This window comes from Camelus bactrianus, chromosome 1, assembly GCF_048773025.1.
Source record: "Camelus bactrianus isolate YW-2024 breed Bactrian camel chromosome 1, ASM4877302v1, whole genome shotgun sequence".
Lineage (NCBI taxonomy): Eukaryota > Metazoa > Chordata > Mammalia > Artiodactyla > Camelidae > Camelus > Camelus bactrianus.
In genome coordinates, this window is record NC_133539.1 from 119475769 (window position 1) to 119499643 (window position 23875).

Below are 23875 nucleotides of genomic sequence, written 5' to 3' on the forward strand. Positions count from 1 at the left end.
GAAGCATCCCTCCAGGCTGGTTTTATGCTTGTTTCTGCCAGGCTTTCCAACTGCACCTTATCTGCGGGGGGGGGGCGCAAGGTTAAAAGGAATTAATTTCTAGGTTTTGAAATTCCAACACACAAGTGCTATAAATTTAAACTCCAAATTCGTGAGATGCAAGTCTAGGGTTTTTTAATTTCATCAGAGTTAAATAATTTTTTCTTTTCATCCAGAAATGGGACGAGCTTCCTCACCTGCTCCTCCACGGGGTGTTTTACATTTTCCCCCATCCATTTTTTTCCTGAGGGTCAATGAATGGCTTTTTATAGTGTACAAGTTCCAGCTCCCAGCGTGAGCTACTCCAAACCCTCACCTCCTCCTCTGTACATTCAGGCCTCAAGTTACAGAGACTGACAACACCTTGCCCACACCTAAGATGACCAATTTCCTGGTCTGCTTTAGACCTGGCTTCCAAGGATGTGGGGGTTTTCAGTGCTAACACCAGGAAGGCCCAGGGAAACTACACCCCAGCCCTCATACGGATGGCCTGGGAAGAATCAGTTCAACAAGTCATTGCTCTGATTTTCAGTTTATTTACGTTTCTGGCATCTTGGGATTTCCCTTCATTTATGAGTTTAACAGCACATTCGAAATAAGGTTAGTTATTATCCAGTAATGCTAGGTGTTTGTGCTCAGTTTTCCAGTTACACAAACCCACCATTTTGCCAGCTTCCCCAAATAACATTTTATTGCTTTTTATCAGCACCATTAGCACAAAAGCGATGTTTGAGGATAAAGTCACAGCCAGGTACAGGTACACCCTGTGGATAAAAGGTACTGGAGTGGTTCCCAACCTTGTGCGATTTGCTCCACCAACTGCCCCACGTCTCACGCCTGCTCTCGGCCCTGTTTCTCTGAACTTGAGAATGTTCTAGAACTCTCTAAGCAGGCCTAGCTTCCTCCTGTGAGGCCTAGAAGAAAAATTCTCCCCCTGGCAATTTATACTCCCCGGGCCAAGAAATGTTGGACTGTTCCGCTCTCTCCTGCATCTTGGGGACCTGGCAATTGTAGGTCCATATAAGTGTTTCTATAAAGAATGAACATCTCAAAAGCCAAGCGGGCCTGCCCTAGCTGGTGTTTCTTCCAATCCAACCCCATCTCCCTCAGACGTGACAGAAAGTCGTCCAAGTTTCTGGATGTTTGATGTCTCTCTCCCTGTTCTCCACATGTGTTTCTATTTTCTCTTTCTGTAGGCATTTCAGTCGATTTGGGGGCCGCTGTGAGGGATAATCGCAATTTGGCTAATCCTGTGCGTTCAGGGCGCCATTTTGAAACTAGCGCCCGGACACATAAACTTCTTTTTTTCATTTTAACATATATTTGCGTATGCGTACTTATTTCAGGAGTGCTTCTAAAACACTTTTGGGGTGACTTGCGCGTCTGTGGGTCTGATGGCCCGCCTGCGTGGGGACGGCGCTCCCTGGGGCCACGCCGCCGGCCCGCGCGCACCCCCTACGCACCCCCCTACCGAGCGCCGTCGTGCCTCGTGAGCCCCCCCGCTTGGGGGCAGCGACGCTGCCACCCATTGGCTGAGGAGGCTCCAACGAGCCCCCGTGCCGGGCGCAGGAGCCACCCCCGGGCGCCCCGAGAGCCACGCCTCAGTCCGCCCGCGCCCCTCGGCCTCGCCACCCGCCTCGGACTCTCCGGCCCTTCCGTCCGCCTTTGCTTCCTCTGCCCAGTCGAAGGCGGGCAGCGGGCACCATCAGGCCTAACAGCCGCCCAGAGTGGTGCCTGAAGCGCAGCCTCTGCTCCCCCTCAAGCCCGTCGGCGGGAACCCGAGCTGCCGCCATCATGGTGAGTGGAGGAGGAGGAGGAGGAGGCCCGAGGGGGTCTTCCCGGGAGGCCGGCGCGCGGCGCGGAGGGGGTCGAGAGCAGGGTTGACTGGCTTTCCAGGGTTGGGGCGCAGCCTGAAGGCGGTAAGACGCGGCTGGGGCGCGGCCTGAGGGGCGGGAGGCCTAGGCTGTCGGAAGGGAGGCCCGGAGTGGTCGCTGAGCACGTGCACAGCTCCGAGGCCTTCCCGCCACCGACTGGATATGGAGGGCCCCGTTGGCCCTCCGGTTGGGGTGGGGGTGGGGACTCCGCTCTCACCCATCCCCCCGCGGCCCGGAAGCCTCGCTTCCGGTGCTCACCTGAGGAGGCGAGGCGGCGCGGCGTCCGCGAGGTGGCGTAAGGACGCCAGCGTGGCCTCGTAGGCGCACGCGCAGCCTCGAAGGCGCGCGTGTGCTGCCGCTGGGCTGGCGCTGCCTCGGGCGGCGGGCCCACCGGGTCCCGGGTCCGGGATAGGGGTGGGGCTCGTGGGGGTTAGGGATGTGCCCATGCGGGAGGAGGGACGAGCCCCTGGGGCGGCCGCGCGTCCACCTCAGCAGAACCGTGCCAGACTCCATCGTTCCCGCAAGGGTGGCGCCACCTCCGCCTCCGAGGGACCGCAGGTTTGGGAAGTCGGGGAATTTTTTACTCGGGGAACACATTTCCCCTCTAGAGAAACGGAAATTTCAACAAAATGCCTCTTAGAATAGCTAATACTCTTTTGGGTGACATTTCTGAGAGTTTTGTGAAATGCGCAGATTTACCATCTCGAGATGCAGCTAATTCTGTGATCACTTCTGACCATCAAGTCACAAGTGTATTATATACTAAGTGTAGTTATTTGTATTATAATTATTATTCTCCGTTTTTAGAGGTAGAGGAAAGTTGTACACAATTTGTGTTAGTATGTACAAATTTTAAAGTAAAACTTATAATTATGCTTATTGTAATGTAAAGCTATTTGTAATGATTATTTGTGTCATGTAGTTATTCATGTCGATAGTTACTAATCACTACTAGTTACTATAATTGTTTATAGTTTTTTCTCCCCATTTTTAGAGGAAAAAGGGAAATTTAGTGGCTTTATTGATTTTTTTCTGATATAAAAGTAGTATATTAACTCGTTGATAAGTAATCATTGTAAGAAAGTGGAGGTCCATCTTAATTCCAGCGTTTAACCACTGTTAAAGTTTTCTTGTACGTATGTCCTTCCAGACTATTTTCATGCATGTATTGCATATAGAGAGGTGTATTTTATTTTCTAAAAATCGTACTGTGTCATATAATACTGTTTTACAGCCTGCATCCTTCAGTTAATATAGTGGGCCTTATTCCAAAGAGAAATTTAAAATAATTTGAATGTATAATGTTAGGATATAAGACTGTACCATTACAGGGGGAGGGTATAGCTAAGTGGTAGAGGGCGTTCTTAGCATGTACGAGTTCCTAGTTTAAATCCCTAATACCTCCATATAAATAAATCAACAAATTTTAAAAACCTAATTACCTCCCCCCAAAATTAAAAAAAGACTGTACCATTACTTTTACCCAATTCCCTTATAATGAATAGTTTATCTATATTAAAACAATACTGTAAGTATCTTTGTGCAAAAGTTTTGACACGCTTATTATTCTATTAATAACTTGAAATAAATTTTCAGAAGTGGAATCACTGGGTGAAAAGGTTATGCCCATTTTATAACAATTTTGAATTATGATACATCTTTCCTAGTTCCTCTTGGTAAATTATGCCTACCTGCTGATAGTGTTTAGAGTGATCTCTCTACATACTTTCCAGTGAAAAGTGTTATACTTTTTACAGTTGCCAGTCTAATAGCTGGAAAATATTTCACCGTGCAATGTGTTCTTTTTTTTAATCATTAGTGAAGTTAAAGTTTGTCGTTAGCTTTTTACGTTTCTTTTTGATAGATTCTTAATCAACCTTTCTATTTGGATACTTATCTTAGCGATTGTAAAAACTCTGTTATTAACTATTTGTCAAATATAGTGGAAAAAATTTATGGTGGTGATAAGGAGGTACCCTGATTCCTAATTTCAGTGGAAATCACTATCGTGTTTCACTTTAAACTTGATGATAATTTAGAATTACACTGATAGAAAATAACATTCTTCCACTGGGTTTTTCTAAAAATTAAGAAATGAATGCTGTATTTTATCGAATGCTTTTTCTATGGTGAATTACAGTAACAGATTTCCTAAGAATGAACTATCCTTGCATTTCCAATATAAACTACTTAATTGTGTATATATATATATATTGCATCTCTCTGTTGAGGGCAGGAGTGGACCATCTTAATCAGCTTTTGTTATTTAGATGGTGTTAGTTTTAGAAAATTCTTTTCAAAATTTAAGAAAAGCTTTTAAATTTCCTTTCTCTTCCACTTTCTTTACTTTGTACCACTTTTTGTCTAGGGTGTGCCCCTCACACAAATTGTTTCTTTACAGTTTAAGAAAACTCCCAATGAAACTGAGCTAGAAATTGAGTGTTCTTTCTTTTCTTAAGATTGTTTTTTTTAAATGTGCATTTCTCTAGAAAGGTAGCCGTGTAGTTGAGAATTCTAAATTTAGTCTTATAGAACATTCTTCTAATCTGTTCTCATATCCCGTTTTTCACAACTAATTTTCTTTTTAGCTTTCCCAGGATTGTTTGTTTATTATTTGAATGTTTTTCCCTTAAGAGTTCACTCTTTGATTACTTAAAAGGTTTTATTCTGATTTTCATTTTCTATTTCCTTAATAGAATTTCCTTTCTCTTTAATAGCTACTTTTTTCTGTGGATATAATGCTGATGACTGCAAATTTTATGGGCCTTTATCCTAGTCAGTATACATAGGTTTTAGTTGGCATGCATGTAAACATAATAGTTAAACGAAATGTTGTCAAAGACCTGACATGCCAGGAGCATTAGTAATGAAAAGTTTTGTTTTGTTTTTCAGCTTCTAGTTATCTTTGTTATTTGGTTATCCAAATATAATGGAATATATTACTGTAAATAGCAGTGATGAGAATTGTGTATATGATGGCCTCCAAGTTCATCCCTACTTAATATCCCAGCATCCCAAGTCACTTGAAGGTGTAATTAAGAAAAGTAATCACTACTTTAATTTACAGGCAATTTATTTTCTGCATACTGCTATTGATAGTTAAGACTTAATACTTTAACACCAAACTTTTTGCTTATCCTCAGAATTCATTTGTGTAGTATTTTTGGCAGCAGTTTAAAAGTGGTCAAAAATTGTTTATTGGTTGTGGATTTGTATGTATGTTATGATTGTATATAAATACAGACACAGTAGAAGTTTAAAAATTCCTGCTGTTCAATTTTTGTAAAAATGGAGTACTTTGCTTACTTTAGCTTTGAGCACCATCTGCTGGCTGAGGACTAGGACATAATGATGCTTTCTTTAAGGCTATGACACTAGTAAAATGATTTGATGAATTTTATGCTTAATATCTCAATTAAGCAGACAGCCGATTTGTACGACCCAACCCCAAACAAAATGTTTTATAGTATCTAATGGCTTTGTTCTTTTCTCAGATTACTGTTTAGTTGTTTCAAATATCCATTTTACTTTTGCAAATAGAATATGAGAATTAGAACTTTCCTTTTCAGTTCTGGCAACACCATCACAGAGTTTCTCAACTGCGCCCCCTTGCAAATTTGGGGCTATGTAACTCTTTGTTGTGGGGGCTGTCCTTTGCATTATAGGATGTTTACTATATCCCTGGCCTCTACCGGTCAGATACCTGGTGCACCCCTCAGCTGTGACAATCAAAAATACTCCTGGGCCAAAAAAATCTCCCCTGGTTGAGAATCAGTGCATTGTCATAACCCGTTATAATCTGGCACTGTTTCCTGACCTGATGTTAGATGTCTAAATTAAAACACATCTATCCATTATGGTTCACAGACATAATTCTACAAATAATTTATCAGATAAAGTGGTATTGAAAGTTCATCCACAAATGAAGGGGAAATTGAGAAGGAGAAAAGAAAGTCTACAGTAATTTCAGAACTGCTATTTTGTTTTACTTGTGCTTTGGATTTTTGAGCTAATTAAAAGGGATTGGTTGGTAAATTGACGTGAAGGGAAATCTAATGTCAAATTCTCGATAGTTCGAGGTATGTGACTCATGTAATGTAATTCCCATGTTTAAAAAATTAAAATTATAAAAACACTAAAATACAGGAAAGCTTTAGAAATAGTTTTACTCTCTTCCACTTCATTGTCATGAAATATCACTGTACCATAGTTAAAGGAAAAAAATTAGGAAGTGTGCAGACAGGAACACAAAACAACAAGTATGAATACAAGTTAACAGAGAAAAGCCAAAACACTCAAATTTGGTAATTATCTTTGGTAATTTTGTTTTTATCTCCAATTAGTATAGCAGTTTGTAGTCTTAAGTTTACCAGTGATTTCTAGCCTCTAACAAAATAGGAACTCTACATACTTTTCATTATTGTTAGTAATTTCTATAAATTATTTTGCTTATCTTTTTAAGAATAATTACTGGTTTCTTTTGTCCTTGTTTTTGGTTTCCTTCATAAGCTGATATGTAATAGTTTTATCTCTCTCTTGCATCCTTTGTGCTCACTACTTATAAAGGGATTTCAGATAAGCTGATGTGTGTAAAATAGTTTCTTCAAGTTCCATCTCAAATTAGTTGTTAATTAGTGAAGTATCCACCAAAAGAGTACATAAATTGTAAAACCAAGAAAGAAACCTTTTTTTAACCTATTGAAAATAAATTCACATAACAGGCTGCTAACTTGTATTAGCATACCACTTTATACTTTACAAAAGAATTCATAGGTGTTTCCTTACTTCATTCTCAAAGCAGTTTTTCTGAGGGACATGAACCTAGATGACTAAATCAGTTTTTGTTTCAGTATGCTGTACAGCCTTTCCAACATACATATTACCAGTAAATTCTGCTTCAGAAAAATCTACGTTAATCTTAGTGCGGGAAGCCTAACGACAGAGTTTTGACCAGAATTCATGTGTGGGCCTCTATCTGAAAATAAAGATAGTTATTTACATCTGTCAGCCCACTGTGAAAATTAGAATATCAATAGAACTTATTTGATATTATTGAAGAATAAAACTGTTATTTTAAAGATGCTTTGAACACTCTAAGGTTAGGGAAAAGGATTATAAGCCCCCCAACTTTTTTTTTTTAAAGCAAGTTCTATGATATGCGAACAAATAATGTCATAATCCATTTCGAAGGTAAAGCAGGCATACTAACACAGAGTGTTAAAATTACAAAATCCATGTTAATTTTGGTAATAGAAAGATGAGGCAACTATTTATAATAGCCAAGACATGGAAGCAAAAAAAAAAACCCTACCCAGACATGGAAGCAACCTGAATGCCAATCAACAAATGATTGGATAAAGAGGGGTACTACTCAGGCATTAAAAAGGATAAAGTAATGCTATTTGCAGCAACTTGGATGGACCTAGAGATTGTCATCCTAAGTTGCTGCAAATGGCATTACTTTATCCTTTTAAGCCAGAAAGAGAAAGAAAAATACCATATGATATCACTTATGTGTGGAATCTTAAAAAATGACACATAGGAACTTATTTACAAAATAGAAACAGACTCATAGGCATAGAAAACAAACTTATAGTTACTGGGGGGGAAAGAGTGGGATGGAGGACTAAATTGGGAGTTTGAGATACTACTATATATAAAATAAACAACAAGATCCCGCTGTATAGCACAGGAAACTATATTCAATATCTTGTAATAACGTATAATGAAAAAGTATGAAGAGGAATATATATGTATATAACTGAATCACTATGCTGTACACCAGAAATTAACACAACATTGTAAACCAACTATGTCAATTAAATAGAATTTTAAAAAAGATGAGGCAAAACAAATTAGTTTAAAACTTCATTTGTTTTCTTTTTGATGCAGCTTTTTTTTTAACTGTTTATCTTTAACATACTTTTGAATAAGGTACTCAGAAAAATGAAAATTTGCTTATTGCCGCAGAACAGGATGACTTTAGTAACTTTACTTTTTACAAATCTAAACTTTCACAAATCTAAATTGTTTTTTGCCAGTTCACATAGTATTTTCACAAACTTGATATCGGTATTCTACCCCAGCTTTGTACAAGAGATGGTGCTGAGCAACGTTGGGTTGGGGAAGTACTGAAACCTTTTGTTAAAATTTCATGTTGATCTGCTCTGATTACTCTAGATCCTGAGCCTGAACTCAGGTGTTATTGATGACTAATTTATGACAGTAATTTATATGAAAATATTTTGTACTTTCAAAACATATTTCACATCATCTGTGATTTTAACCTGCTATCTAGTGATGATATCTGCTTTGCAAATTACAGTCTGCTGCAAATCCTGAGACTCCAACCTCAACTGTCTCCAGAGAGGCCAGCACCCAGTCTTCATCAGCTACGACCAGCCAAGGCTATGTTTTACCAGAAGGCAGAATCATGCCAAACACCATTTTTGTTGGTGGAATTGATGTTAGGGTATTGTATTCATACTTCATTTATTTTTAAAAGTATTTTGTGAATAGTGGGATTTGGGCCCTGTTGTAACCATAAGGCCTTTTTTGGACACTTTATGCAAGTTTGGAATTAATTTTATGTTTAACCTATAGGGACTAAAACTATCGTTGACAAAGAACTACAGGTAGTTTGGGGATACTTGGGAGAGACAGTTCCAACATCATCAAATCTTTACAGTATAATTGAAAATTTTGAATGTTGAATTTTTACTCTTAAAGTCAAATTCTTCTCCATAGATGGATGAAACCGAAATTAGAAGTTTCTTTGCTAGATATGGTTCAGTAAAAGAAGTGAAGATAATCACGGATCGAACTGGTGTGTCCAAAGGGTGAGTAAAACGTATGTTTAATATAAAGTGTCGTAAATGTCTGAACTATATAGCATTTGTAGAGTTTCAGAAAAGAAGAATTCAAAACTTATATAAATTCTTAAATTTATATAAATGAAATTGGCTGTTTTGTAATTTCTTTCATGTAGAGGGTAAGTTTGCTGCCGCTCTTTTATTTAATCATTTGCCTGTTTGTATTTAAATGTTTTCCATCTTCATTTATTTCACATAAGTGGATTAATCATTTTTATCAAAGAATTACTTTCTTCACACATTTCACAGTTTCTGAAATTTTAACAATCTTGCCATAGATATTAAGTTAAATTTACGTACATAGGAATTTTCTGTTAATGAATAAGTTTCCCACACTACCTTTTTTTCCTCACAGTCTTAATCTTAGTGCATTCTGATGTAGATCAGAGTAAGAAAACAAAAAGCAGTAGTATTCTGTCATGTACCTCTTACAAGCATTTATCTCAGTATATTCTTCATCCTTTATCATGCTTAGCTTCTGTCAGTTATTTCATAGAATACCAGAAGTTTTAAACCATGTACTGTTATGGTGGTGATTTTATATTTCATTTATCTGCCTTTATAGCTATGGATTTGTTTCATTTTATAATGACGTGGATGTGCAGAAGATAGTAGAAGTAAGTACTTTTCTTATGGAAAAAAATCTCTTAACTAGATGCAGTATTTAGTATTGTTTGAGTCCTGAATATATAATCAGTCTTGTATAAGATAACAGAAATAAATATACTTCCTGTTTGACGTCCGAACTTAGAGTAATCTTACATAACTTATCAGAACCTGTTTATTTTTTTAAAACACCTTTATTGTGGTATGGTTCCTGTACAGTAAGTTATACATATTTCAAATGTACAATTTGATGAATTTCAATAGATGTATGCACCAGTGAAACCACTACCATAATCAAGATAGCTAACATTTCCATTACTCCCCAGGAGGTGCAATTTTCAAATTCCCAATTTATCCGTTCTTACCTCCTTTACCCCCTGGTAACCACAAGTTTGTTCTCTATGGCTGTGAGTCTGTTTGTTTTGTAGATAAGTTCATTTGTGTCCTTTTTTTTTGGATTCCACATATAAGCGATAACATATGTCATTTTTCTTTCTCTTTCTGACTTGACTTCACTTAGAATGGTGATCTCCAGGTCCATCCATGTTGCTGCAAATAGCATTATTTTATTCTTTTTCATGGTTGTGTAGTATTCCATTGTCTGTATATGCTACATCATCTTTATCCAGTCATCTGTTGGTGGACATTTGGGTTGTTTCCATGTCTTGGCTGTTGTAAATAGTGCTGCCATGAATATTACGGTGCATGTGTCCTTTTTAATTATATGTTTCTCTGGGTATATGCCTAGGAGTGGGATTGCTAGATCATATGGTGTCTTATTTCTAGTTTTTTAAGGAGTCTCAATACTGTCCTCCATAGTGGCTGCACCAGTTTACATTCCCACCAGAACCTGTTAATTTTTGATTGCGCATTCAGCTTCATGAACTAGAGACAGGAAAGATTAGAGATAAAGTATAAAAAGTGTTTGATCAAATTCCACAACACCTCTCAACATTTGCTTAGCATAGTGAGGATAAAGTAGCTTCATACTGAAGCTACTTTAGCTAAATTCTGATTTAGTATGTTCTTACCACTGATCTTCTCTAATAGTAGAAATTTTAGAGGACTTGGGTGTTTACCAAAGCTTTGGAAGTTAAGACTTGGACATTGATTCTGGTTTTGTTACTGTTTTTATTTTCAGTCACAGATAAATTTCCATGGTAAAAAGCTGAAACTGGGCCCTGCGATCAGGAAACAAAATTTATGTGAGTAAAGAAAGGAATTGTTTTTGTTGACGTATGTGTGGCCTCTCAGAGAACTAAAAAATAGGCTTTATTTTCTTTGTATTCTTTAAAAAGGTGCTTATCATGTGCAGCCACGTCCTTTGGTTTTTAATCCTCCTCCTCCACCGCAGTTTCAGAGTGTCTGGAGTAATCCAAACACTGAAACTTACATGCAGCCTCCAACCGTGATGAATCCAATAACTCAGTATGTTCAGGTAAGAATTATAAAATTCCTTGTTTTCATTTATTATAGTACTGGAACTCTTACAGATGGGGGCACCTTAAAAGTTAAGTCAGTCTCACTTCTTACTGTCTGTGGAATTATGTCTACAATTTCCATAATAAGTGACAATATTATCCTTGTTTGAGTACTTTTGAGGGACAGGAAATCTGTTACTTCTGTTAGAAACCTGTCATTCTTAGTGTTATTTCTTATACTAAGCTAAAATCTGCTTCCTTATGATTTGTAAGCCTTCGTCTTAGAACTGACCTCTGTAGCCAGGTGGAATATGTCTCTTTCCCCCTTTTTTCCCCATGTGATAACTCCTAAAATATTTGAAGGCAGCTTTCCTCCTGTGATAATCTGGTTCTTCTGTAGGGTCAGCTATTCTTTGTTTGCAGTGATTTCCAGATACCTTCTCATATAGATAATTGACTTCTGGATACAGTCTGCTTCTGGAATGGATAAATTTCTGATGACTTAACTATATTTATAAACCCCATGGATTTCTGGCACGTAATTTATCTTGTCTTGGTTCCCTTAGTATTTGAAGTGGGATTTGGAATACTTACCTACTATTGATGATAAATAACATTTATTTTCTTAGTTCAGTTTACTTTCTTCAGCTTAAAAGACATTTTATTTTTAGAAAGAGACAAAATAATAGTAAAATAGTTCTGCAATGTCTCTCATTTGTTTACATTTTCCATCTACCTGGAGTGTAGGGTGTATCTTTTATTATTCCTACTTGAAACATGACTAGAAGAAAAGCCCTACTTGTTCCTAATGTTTACAGTGAGATATTATTACTACTTCTGGTATATTTGTGTATGCTACTACCTATATATTTTCAATCAATAAGTATCTATTGAAAAATATAAGACATTGTACTGTCTCTTCCAGTTTGGGGTTACATACTTCCCTTAACTTTTAGAAGTGAAATACAGAAAGAGTCTTAAAGTCTGTAGAAGGGCTCCACATTACCTCACAATGCTGTGAAAGGAATACAAAGCTGCCTAAAAATATTTTTGCAAAAAAAAATAGCAAACATGTATTAATATAACTTTAACTTGGAAATCTATTCTAATAGATCCTGATCACCATGTAAGAAAGAACTTCTAGGTGGGAATAAATGCACAAATAAGATAAACCTAGGCAAGCAAAATCACTTTTCCCTTATTTATCTCTACCTCTTCTCAAACAAAAAGACTACCATTTGACAGAGAATACTTACTTCTTCATGAAGCCAGTCACTCAAATAGAATCCTGCATTATCTATAAAAAATTAAGATTCCCTTATTTTCTTATTTTTGTTATATTGGGAATAATAGTACTTTGAAATTTTTAAAAATGCACCTTGTTATTTCATTCTTTCTGTAAACTTTATTTTCAGGCTTATCCTCCTTATCCAAGTTCACCAGTTCAGGTTATCACCGGATATCAGCTGCCTGTTTATAATTATCAGGTAATTTAAGAGGGATCAAAATGATTTACTTTGGAATATTATTGAGGCCTTTATTTATGTAAATTTCCCTAATTGTCATTTAGAGTGTGCCTAAAATTTAAGAAAAAAACTTAGAATTAGTCTAGAATTGGGGCTTCTCTATTATTGAGGAATAAAGGAATAACATTTTTACAGGAATGAGCTAAATAAGCAAGAAGTTTTCTCTTATACTCTGTTGCATGATTTGGTGTCCTCTCTGTATTCTAACATGTATTCTTCCATCTTTACTGTCTTAATAGCTGGAACATCCAGGCTTACTTTTGTAAGTTTTTCTAGGGGGAAAGGTTGAAATAAAATGATTAATTCTTAGTGCATTGAATTCCAGTTATATTTGATAGTGTTTATTTAAGCTGACTGTGAATTTCTGCCCATAGATATGACCTTGACCATATCTATGGTAATAAACTCAAGGGCCTACTATCTGAGTTTTCCTGAAAGTCAACTCCAGAAAATTGAGAAAAAGATGGAGTTTATGTACAAAAATAAAAGTAAGATCCTCAGATATTAGAAACATGAAATACCTCTTTCTTTCATTTTGTTTCTTGTTATTATAACACATACAAGGAGCCAGCATGACAGATACCTCAACATTGTCTATCTCTTATCTTTGTGAAAATGTGAAGGAATATTTAAGTAATTGTTATTTCCTTTTCAAGGTGCCACCGCAGTGGCCTGCTGGAGAACAGAGGAGTTATGTTATACCTCCGGTAAGGTGGTGAATTAGCCAGACATGTGCTTCCTATTCTTTAAAGTATTTTACTGTTTAATTCATGCATTTCTTAACCCTTTGCCATATCAGGTATTCTAGAAATATTTTAAATGCCTGTTTACATTATGTGTTAGGTTTTATTTCTTGTCAACCCAAGGATATACTCCCATGGGAGAACTTGTACTTTTTGTTTCTCAAGGGTTTTTTGTGAACTTAGCAATGGCTGCTCTGCATACAACAGTTGCTCAATTACTTGTTGATAAACTATGTAACTAAGAATAATAGTATTAATACCTTTGCTAATTCTAATTCCAGGGATTTAGAATTAGTATTGAATCTACCTCTAGTTTTCTACTCGTAAAAAAATCTTTTGAAGAGAAACAAACATGTTTTGCTGTGAGTACTGTTATGTGTTGTATAAGAAAAGAAATAAAACAAAAGAGGGTGCTACCTCTAAAACACCTGAGCTTTTGTTACCTTCTGCCTTTCATCAGGATTGGGTATTTGTAAGCTATGAGTTAAAATTCTCAGGCACTGGAAAATTCCCTTCCCATTTCCTTACTACATGTTGGAGTTCCTTTTTTCTTAGAGAAATTCTCCTAATTCTGATTATGTTGACATCAAAATAAAAGATTACCTTTATTGCATTTCAATTATTCAGTTTAAAATAAAGTTTCTAAAATAATGTATTTGAACCTTTAGCACAACCCACATTTAAACTTTCAGTATCAGCTCACCATTTTGAAGAATAGATTGTTCAGAAATGTATCTAATATACATCTCTTTAATTACATTTTTATCATTTTAAATGTAGGCTTATACAACTGTTAACTACCACTGTAATGATGTTGATCCAGGAGCTGAAGTTTTGTCAAGTGAATGCTCAGTTCATGAAGCTACTCCATCCTCTGGAAATGGCCCACAAAAGGCAAACATCTAATTTTTGTTTGTTTATGTTTTCATATTTTTCAGATTTTAATAATGGCCCTTTGAGAAGCAAGCACCTTTGCTCAAATTTAAACAAATTATAGGGCTTGAGTCACTGCTAACTTTGCAATTTATGTAAAAGTTAATGAAATTTTAGGCACCCCCAAACTTTGAACGTGTATATGTAGTTGCTGATTCACTAGTCCTTTTCTCTCTTCCTTTTTCATTGTTTGTATTTTTATAACCATACTTTAATATGTATTGTATTAATATGATTTGCAGAATGCAGTGGGTAGGTTTCCTCAAGAGTCCTACTCTTCAAAAGAGCAATTAGTATGAATTATATCTACCTTGTCTTTTATCAATTTAAACATTTACTTAGCTAAATAGTAATTCACAATTATTTATAATAGTCTCTCTATAAGATTATATATGGTAGCAGTTCTCAGGAGTGGTGGAGTCACTACTAATTAATCAGTGTGTATAATAATTTATAAATTATATTTGTATACTTTATAAGGATTAATAATTATTTATAATAAGTATTACTAGTAATAGTTACTAGTAATAAGCAGAGTTGTTTCTTTTTTATCATTAGAGCAGATCCCTGTAATTACAGTGCTCTCACTCTTGAATTCTCATGTGTTTTCTTGAATGGGTGGGAATATGGAAGTAATTGATGTGGTTGGAATATGCATAATATTGAAGGATTCCCATCGGAGTATGCGTACTTCCTGTGTTTCTCAGTGGGAAAAAATGAGAACTACTAAACTGGGGTGAAAAAGTTCTTTGATTTGTTGCACAACTTAAAATTTGAAAAAATATCAAAATAGCTTAGGGTATAATTATATTATCAGATTTTAACCTGAATAAAATATTTCTTGAAATGTTGATCTTCACCGTTTCTTATCTAACAGGAAAAATTAAAAGAGCCTTAGGCAAATATCTTATTAGGATTTTACTAATGGAGCGTTTTTAACCAGTACTCTTATCACTAAGGTCCTAAAATAATTCTTAAGTTTGGTAGAAAAGTTACATACTAAGTGACATGTGGTAAGAATGATAAATTACATGAGAATTCTTTACAAATATATATATGTGTGTGTGTGTATATATACATACATATATATATATATAAAATCATTAAACTTTTTCAGAAAGCTTATTAACAGTGAGTAAAAGTCGGAATAGTTTTTACTGAAAATTTCTGTGTTTCAGAAATCTGTCGACCGAAGCATACAGACGGTGGTATCTTGCCTATTTAATCCAGAGAACAGACTGAGAAACTCCCTTGTTACTCAAGATGACTACTTCAAGGTATGAAAGGAATAGTATGCAGGATAAAAAGCACGCTTGTCAGCAAGAAACACCTTTTTTTCTGTAGTATATATATATTTTTATTTTTGAAATTACATAGAGTGTATGATTGAATCTTGGCATTTGACTATAACCCAGTAAACCACTTTGAGTGAGTTTTACATGGCAGTGTATTCTAGCTGCTCTGATCTTGATTTAGTGTGGTTTGCCCTTAAAGAAACTTTAGCAGAAGCCTGTAATTGAGAGAGTTCTCAGAAGAGTTGAAAGAGTATTGGCTTCATCAAATAAAAAAAAGAAAATTTTAGGTACAGAAAGCAGAACTTAAGAGTACAAGGATATTGGACTAAATAGAAGAAAAGAAATTGATCACTTAGATGATGTACCTGAAGAATGTAGGGGTAGAAGAGGTAAAGAAAAAGAACTGAGTGAAAAGAAATGGAAGTTGATTTAGAGTTGCTAAAATGGAAAAGAATGTGGGTGTTTGAATTTAAGAAAGTTCTGGTTTCTAATCTTGGTTCTATCACCTTGACAAATCACTTAAATCATATTAAGGCTTCAATTTTTACAAGTCTAAAATGAGGATTCTCTAAGATCCCTTTAGTTATGAGTCCATGATACGGAAAGGAACTGGTCACTCCAGTGGGGGAATACTATTGTGCTTAGTAAAGGCAAGTTTTTTCTTTTCTTTTTTCTTTAATAATAGGTTTTTTGGTATATAATCTGAGAATAAAATACAATTCACCCTTTTAAAGTGTGCAGTTCAATACTTTTTAGAATGTTCAGAGTTGTTCAACTACAACCACAATCAATTTTAGAATATTTTAATCACCCCAGAAATAAACCCCCTACCCATTAGCAGTCACTCTATTCCACTGCCAACTTCCCTAGTCTTGGGCAAGCACTCACTGACTTTAAGGATTTGCCTATTCTGGACAGTTCATATAAATAGAATAATACAAAATGTGGCTTTTTGTTAGTTTCTTTCACTTAGCAGAATGTTTTCAAGTTTCATCAGTGTTACAACATGTATCAGTACTTCATTTCGTTTCATTTATGAATCTAGCACTTTGTGTTTATCCATTCATCACTCATCTGATAGACATTTGGGTTGTTTCTACTTTTGGGCTCTGATGAGTTAGTAATGCTATGACTATATGTACAAATTACTGTGTAGACACGTTTTTATTTCTTTTGAGTATGTAACTAAGAATGTAATTGCTGAGTCACATAGTAACTATGTTTAACCTTCCAAGGACCTGCCAGAGTTTTTCCAAAATGTACCATTTTACATTCAAAGGGAATTTTTAAACCATTGCTTTGTATCTTAAAACAAGGAAAGGAGAATAGCTCTTTTCCATCCATGAGTAAACATAGGACAAAGCTGAAAGCGGTTTTAAAACGAATACTAAGGACTTCCTTTAGTGCAGAAGACTAGAGCTGTAGCAGAATTAAGTTCTTTACCATCTTCTCAGTAAGTAAGCATACTCATTTAAAGTTGACATTTGTTCCTCTGTTTTCCTACCTATATAGACAGTACAATTTAAAAGGAAAGAACTGGGGGTTGTATAACAGCTTCCCTTGCCCAAAGTTCTGAAGGTTAAATAGGTAGTATTTAAAAGATTTGTTTGTGAAGCAAAAAATCATCTTTAAACTTGAGTTTTCACCTAGTGTTAGAAGTCTCCCTTTGAATCTTTCAAAGTTTTCTGCTCCTCTGGGCTAGGAGTCAGAAATTGGTGGTCTGCAGTTATCTAGCATCTAGACCTACTATGATTCACTAAATGTTGTTACTGTATTAGTTGAATTTGAATGTACTGAGGCAGGGTAAACACTGTTTCCATGGTAAATTCCACTCAATTCCAACTCCTTCACAAGCTTTCATGTCCTACCTCTGAAGATACTTGACTTTGTGACCACTTTTCTGGGCTTTTGCCTAAATAGGATATTGCCCTGTTGATAGATTACGTAATTTCCGGAAGTCACCCTTCTTAAATGACAGCTGAATTTAATCCCTAGGAAAGAGGCACAGTTCAGCTAAACATGTGGGGAAGAAAATACTATTGTGTTATTACTGGTTTACTCAGCTCCATTCTTGTTTGTAAGGCCTCACTTCTGTCTGAACATCTACAGGCAACATAAAGTGGAAGGAAAATTATGTGTATGTTTTTTATTTTTGTAAAAATTAAGGTTTGATTTCCTAAAAAATGATATATCTTCATTACAGGTTAAGGATATGCCTTTAAATATGCCAAAACTTTTATCTCTTAACCTAAAAGCATAGGATTTCAGATTGAAGTGTAGTGCTGTTCTCAAGCCATAATTTCTATCAGATGTACTTTGATTAGTAGAAAATAGGACTTTTAAAATTTCATGTTTTTCACCAGCTGTCTTTGGGACATCTCTGCCAAATCATTAATTAAGAATTTATGTAAAAGGGTATTGAATCTAAGTCTAATTTTTCTGAGTTACTGAGATTTCTTTTTTAACTAAATTGTTGAATAAAATTAGTCATTGACACATTTGTTATCCCAAAGTTCAAGAATGCTTCCCCAAAGGATCATTTTTCTCTCATTACAGTTTTTTAAACCCAAAATAAGTGCTTTAAGTATTTTGCAACTCTCTTAGGTCTTAGTGATAATAGGAATTTTCAGTGAAGTAAAGAGGACTATTTCTGTCTTTTCTAGGACAAAAGAGTTCATCATTTTAGAAGAAGTCGGGCAGTGCTTAAGTCTGTTTGATCCTCTCTGCTAACTTTCTGATCTCATGGGAAGTTGCAGGTTTTGAATATTAAGAGACTGAAAGTTTTTCCACTATTATAGAAATTTAATTCTGAATTTTGATAAGTCACACTCACTTTCTTTACAAGTTTTATTAGATTGCCTAGTTTTATTTTACAGTGAAACTTTCATTAGATGTTTATTTAGAAACTGGTTCTGTGTTGAATATATAGTTAAAAGTAAAAAAATAATCGAGACTGGAAGGAATTGCTTTAAGATTTATCTGTAAGGACTTTTTAATTGACATTTTAAGGGTTTAAAAGCAGATGCTGACTTTCCAAAAAAAATTGTTTTAGAAAACCTATTTCGAAAGGTCAGAATTTTGATAGTTTGAATACAGGCATTTCACTTTTCCAACAAATAGTTGTGACAGTACAACATCTACAGTATTGTGCTTTACACTTACGATTTGTCCAGAAATTTACCACAAAAGCAGAGTTTAAAACTGCATTTTTAATCAGTGGAACTTAGTATATAGTTAGCTTTGTTGAAGTTTTCCTTATCTAAACTCAGTAAAACAGATTCTAAACAAACAGTCCAATCAGTGGGTCTTACATTTATTAGTTCAAAATACTTTATATTTTATCTAGAATCCACACATAGAGTTATCTGATTGGGATGGTAATTAGGATAACTAAAATTCCGGGCCTAAATTTTTTTTAAAGAAGCCAAAAACAAACTAAACTTTACTAGGTACGTAAGCTTCTCAGTCAGTTACCATTCTCCTTTTTTTCTTTTTCATTTTTTTCCCTTGAAATGCTAAAAACTCAATGGCTGTATCTTAAATTGTGCAAAATACTGGTATTAAAGACAAACTTTTTTTTATGTCACTTAAAGGTTAATCAGAGTATCTGAAAGGAATTGTTTTTATAAAAACATTAAAATATTTGTTATATGTTAAAGGACAGATTTTTATTTTTTAGCCTATTATATTTCCTTTTTTAAAGTGAAATATGTCCAGGAGAGTCAAAGTAGTTTTGGCGTTTCTAAACCACAAAAGTTTTTCAGTAAGCATATCCCAAAACTATACTAGAGTTAGCATTAACAGTCTATTTCTAGATTAGCGATTAGCTAGGCTCCTCTTAGATGTTGTGTATCGTGATGAACAGCTAGAGCCCCAGAGCCCCTTTGCCGAACCAGTCTTTCTGTTCCCGTCTGTACCACCATTCTTCCAGGAGGTTTGCTCCTAGAACAGGCGATGCAAAGAAGAGAAGTAGCAGTATAAGCAGTTGGAGGGTTAAGCCTTGGAAAGGAAGCAGTGGGATAAAACCTTTCTAAGGGAAACGCTTGTATCAGCATCATTTGACCTGCCATGGACATGAGTTTCATGGCTTCCTGGGTTTTCTTTCATTGAAAAGAAAAGACCCCTTCACTAAGACATGGAGACTCCATTTATCCCTATCCTAGTGAAGCTTCCATGGCCATATCATCAGTGCCCATTGTCTTATAATTCCTAATAATATTCATTCTGAATCTGAAGGGAAGAGTCTTTTAACTTAAGAATCCCCAAGAGGGCTTTCTAATGCCTCAGAATTTGAAAGTGGCCCTTAAATTTGTCCTTTTTAAAATTCTACTTTGTATGTGTGTGCTGTAACATTCTTTCATGTATTATTCTGTGATTAAATCTCCAGGTTACTATAAATGATACCAAATTCTAAAGAGCCAATTCTGATTATCCCAGTATGACCTTAAGAAAAGTAAGGGAATAAACTTTTTTTTGTCTGCTGTTTTGTTGGACTGAAGTATTTAAAAGAGTAATGTAGAAAGAAGAGGCAAAATCTTGAACCTTTCAAAATGGAAAATTAATTTTAAACTTAAAAGTATGTTCATATTGCCTATGCTGATACTGTATTTGCATAAATGAATAAACAAAAATAAAACTTTTTTTCAAAAGTGTTTTGACCTACTTGTTCATATCATAGTATCTAAATGAATAGTGGAAATTTGAGTGGGTAGTATTTGACAAGGTTTCAGGTCCTTGACATTCAGAGGTGTAAATATTCAGTTTCTGAATCTGGCAAAGTTAATTTATAAAAGCAATTTTTGTCACATTGTGTTTTTATTGTTTTATGAAATTAAGAGAGAGATTTTCTGAGAAAATAATCCCTCTTACGTTGAAAATGGTTAACAGTGGGTTCAGTGCATTATTAACAGAGCAGTGCCTAGGAAGAATGCCAGAGAGTCATATTATGACTGCAGTTTGATGCCCAAGGGCCCTCTATAAACAATTGGGACTCTATAAACACTTTGCACACTTCAGGCCTAATAGGTCTGTGACGCTTTTATTTTAGGGTATTGCAGTTGCTGATTATAGAGGTAAATTTTACATATTTCATTTACTTCGTGTGGGGTTGCATTCAGAAGATCATGACTCACCACCTCTTCCAGTTCTAGCTCCAGTACTCCCAGTTCTATAAGCTGAGGCCATAGGAGAGAAAAGTCTCCCCTTGGGACACGCCAGTGTCATATTCCGTAACTGACTCATTACCAGAAAATGTGTTTTGATACCAGTTCTGAAAGATAAAAGAGTACCTTCTGAATCACCAGAGCTTAAATGTTGATGTTTAAAGTATAATTTGCTGAAGATCAGTAATCCTTAAATTTGTGTATATATAGACATAAATTCATACTAACCATTATCCAGATCATTTGGTTAGCCCTGACTAAGCTAAAGGACAGTGTATAACATTTCGAGGCCCCCAAACTAGACAAAATGTCTTTAAAAGGTTGCTTTAAACCTACTTGATATTTTAAGCATATGTGCAGTTGAGGGTTACCACAAAATTCTCGATAAAAAGTCGTCTTTAGGATTGAAAAAATTTAATACACCACTTTTTGATAAAAAGTTGCAAATGACGGTAAAATCATGCAACTCCAAAAAGGTTGGTTACCCCTGTAGGAAGTATATTCTGCATACTTTTTTTTCCCTTTTCCTAATAAGAACATGTTATCTTTGTAATTGTTCAAAATAGCATCAGTATTGATTAGCACCCTTAAACTGCAAGGAAGTCATTGACTTTCAAAATAAATACTCCACTGCAGTCCCCTGTAGTCATAAAGCCTCATACCCACTTCTCAAAGTCTCTTGGTTGTCTTTAAAGGTAAATTCATAGAGATGGACTGCCGCGTTGCCTGGTCGTCTTGCCCGCTTCCACTGCTGTCGTTGGACGGTAATAAGGAGCAGTAGCGATAAGGCAGCGTGCCAGTCTGCTCTCTCAAGGAAGTAGTGAGGGGGTGGGAAACCGCAAGGGGGAGAGAAGCTTTCCATTGACCAAGTTTTGCAAATGGGCCCAGCTGTTGAGTAGGATCATTTGGAATCCCTAAAACACTTGTAGATGAAGATTGCTCCTGTACATACTTTGATAACTGTAATCTAGCCCTTCCCAACATTATGTGTACCATGTCTCTCTGTGTGTAACTGAATCTTTTTGAGCAATTCCTCACCACACATCATCAAAGACTCTTGAGTTTTCCATCTGTAGACAGTACATTTGGTAGTAGGAAACAATAAACAGAAGTTCAAACTATAAACATTCGTTTTTGAATGCTCATGCAAAATATTCAATCTGCATAGCAAAGAAATGATAGGTAATTCTGCATTGCATTTGGAGTTAAAAACATCTGTCCAATATGGCTATAGCTGTGGGTGAATCTCAAAATGCAAAAAAATTGGCTTTGATACAGAAACTGAAACTACCACTGTACAGTTAGGCTGTGTGGTGGCTATATTTTATGTTTTTAACTGGTCTGAAAGTTTTCCAGTTCAGTTTCTAGTTTTCACAAGGCACACAGAGGTTTTGTATCTTATTTGCACCTTTACTAAGGCTGGATGCCAGGAATATGCCTTTTCTCACATATAAAATCCCCAGATACCAGTTCACTCGGTCTTTAACAGAACGAGTTCTTGCAATGACTGGGATATTGGGGTGTGAAAGCTCTTTATAAATTTGAAGCAAAAGTAACATTTCAAACAGTTCAGAGAGTTAGAGGTTTTAATCCTTAAATCAGTTCTTTTTTTTTTTTACAAAAAACAAATGCAACAGAAGTACATTAAGGCTCTAATCTATTGTGTTTCCCCAAAATAAAATAACTGGAGACACACTCTATTCTGGCTCAATTTGGAGTAGAACTGTTTACTATAGAAGAAAGGCAGGGCCAACCCAACTGATGCGCCCTGGTAAAGCCAGAGCAGCTGTGCCCTTGCACACTTGTCAGACGTTTTTAATATCACCAACCCACTTCTACCCCCTGGAATAAATCCGGCCAGACCAGTGAGAATGGGGGGGCAGGGAGCAGTAATTTATATTACAGAGGCCATTTTCTGTGTTTTTACCAAAGCTAGATCCCCTTCACAGTGTGAGTAAAGTTTGATATTTAATGCTAAATGAGAAAAGTTTCACTCTGCTTTTTTTTTTTTTTTTTTTTTTTTTTCCTTTTCTGAACATGGCTTGGTTGCTGCTCGTCATTCTGGTTGGTGGTGGGTCTGTCTTTGACAAAAGAAAAACCTATACACTCACCATCCAAGGTTTTTGTCCATGATTAGATCAGCCCTGATTTAGTATGTCACGTTTCAGTGATGCCAATTTCACAGGGAAGTCAAAGAACATCAGAACCATCATCAGATGCTCGTCAGAGATTCATACTCCTGGACCCCATTCTCAGATGTGCTTATTCTGCAGGCCTGGGTGGGCTCAGTAATACACATTGTTAATAAGAGCCTCAGGGGATTCTGATCTCCTCAACATTGACCTTGAGAGATACTGTCCAGGATGGGGATCTCTCAGTTACCACCTCAGTCTACCCCTGGCTTTGGGATAGCTGAATTTGGGGAACACCACTGTCAGGTCCATTTTGATTCCTTCATAAGGGATTTTTGTTGACTTAATCAATCTTTCCCTGCCAAGCCTCTGCCCAGGACTGCCAGTTGTCCACAGGCAAGAGCGACTTACGAACAGGCTGAAAAGTGGGTTGAATGAAGTCTGAAAGCCAAGACTGGTGACCAAAATGAATGGTAAGAGTGCAGAAGAAAAGCTGGATTTTGAGGCCAACTGTATCGTCCAGCCGAAAGCGAGGGACCAGGCTCAGCTGGGAGGGGCAGAGTGGACTTTTTGGAGGCCAAGATCCCATACTTGCCTCCTGCAGGGAAGACCGGTGTCTTTGGCCCACTTGGCAAATTTTAATAAGAGATACTACCTGGATTTTAGAAAAATATGGCCTGTCATTTCTCCTGTTTTCTGCCTTGGGGTTAACTAATATGCCTCATCCTTAACAAAAATATTAGTAACAAATCAATATTGGAAATAATATGTTTAAAAAGCCAAGTTCCAGAGAGAGTCTGGAGCATATTGAAATCCATATTGTATTTGTGTGTGTGTTTAAAAAACTCCCCCATAAGTTATGTAAAAGTATAAAAATAAGTATACCTTTAAAGAATAATGGAATACCTAAATTAACTTAAGAAATAGGTATGTACCAATAAATAGCAATCCCCTCCTCAAAAAAAAAAAAAAAAAAGAATATTCCATTAATTTAAAAGTGCTGGAGGGGTGGGTATAGCTCAGTGGTAGAGCTCATACTTAGCATGCAGGAAGTTCTGGGTTCAATCCCCAGTACCTCTGTTAAAATAAAAATAAGTAAAAGTTCCCTATGTGCCCTCCCTGATCACACCCTCTTCCTCCTTAACAAGAGGCAACCACTAGAAAGAAAAATACCATATTATATCACTCACATGTGGAATCTTAAAAAAAAAAAAAAGACACAAATGAACTTATCTACAAAACAAAAACTCACAGATACAGAAAATAAACTTA

The 23875-nt window shown here is 36.2% G+C and overlaps 1 protein-coding gene across 1 annotated transcript; it reads left to right on the plus strand.

Moving 5' to 3' along the window:
- The first annotated feature begins 1625 nt into the window (after positions 1-1625).
- On the plus strand, positions 1626-19958 carry DAZL (deleted in azoospermia like). The gene is made up of 11 exons (XM_010966028.3): positions 1626-1836; positions 8239-8385; positions 8661-8752; positions 9351-9402; positions 10533-10596; positions 10690-10829; positions 12228-12299; positions 12995-13045; positions 13862-13975; positions 15193-15291; positions 17973-19958. The coding sequence occupies exons 1-11, from the start codon at positions 1834-1836 to the stop codon at positions 18024-18026; spliced, it is 888 nt and encodes a 295-aa protein (XP_010964330.1). The 5' UTR covers positions 1626-1833; the 3' UTR covers positions 18027-19958.
- Positions 19959-23875: the final 3917 nt, after the last annotated feature.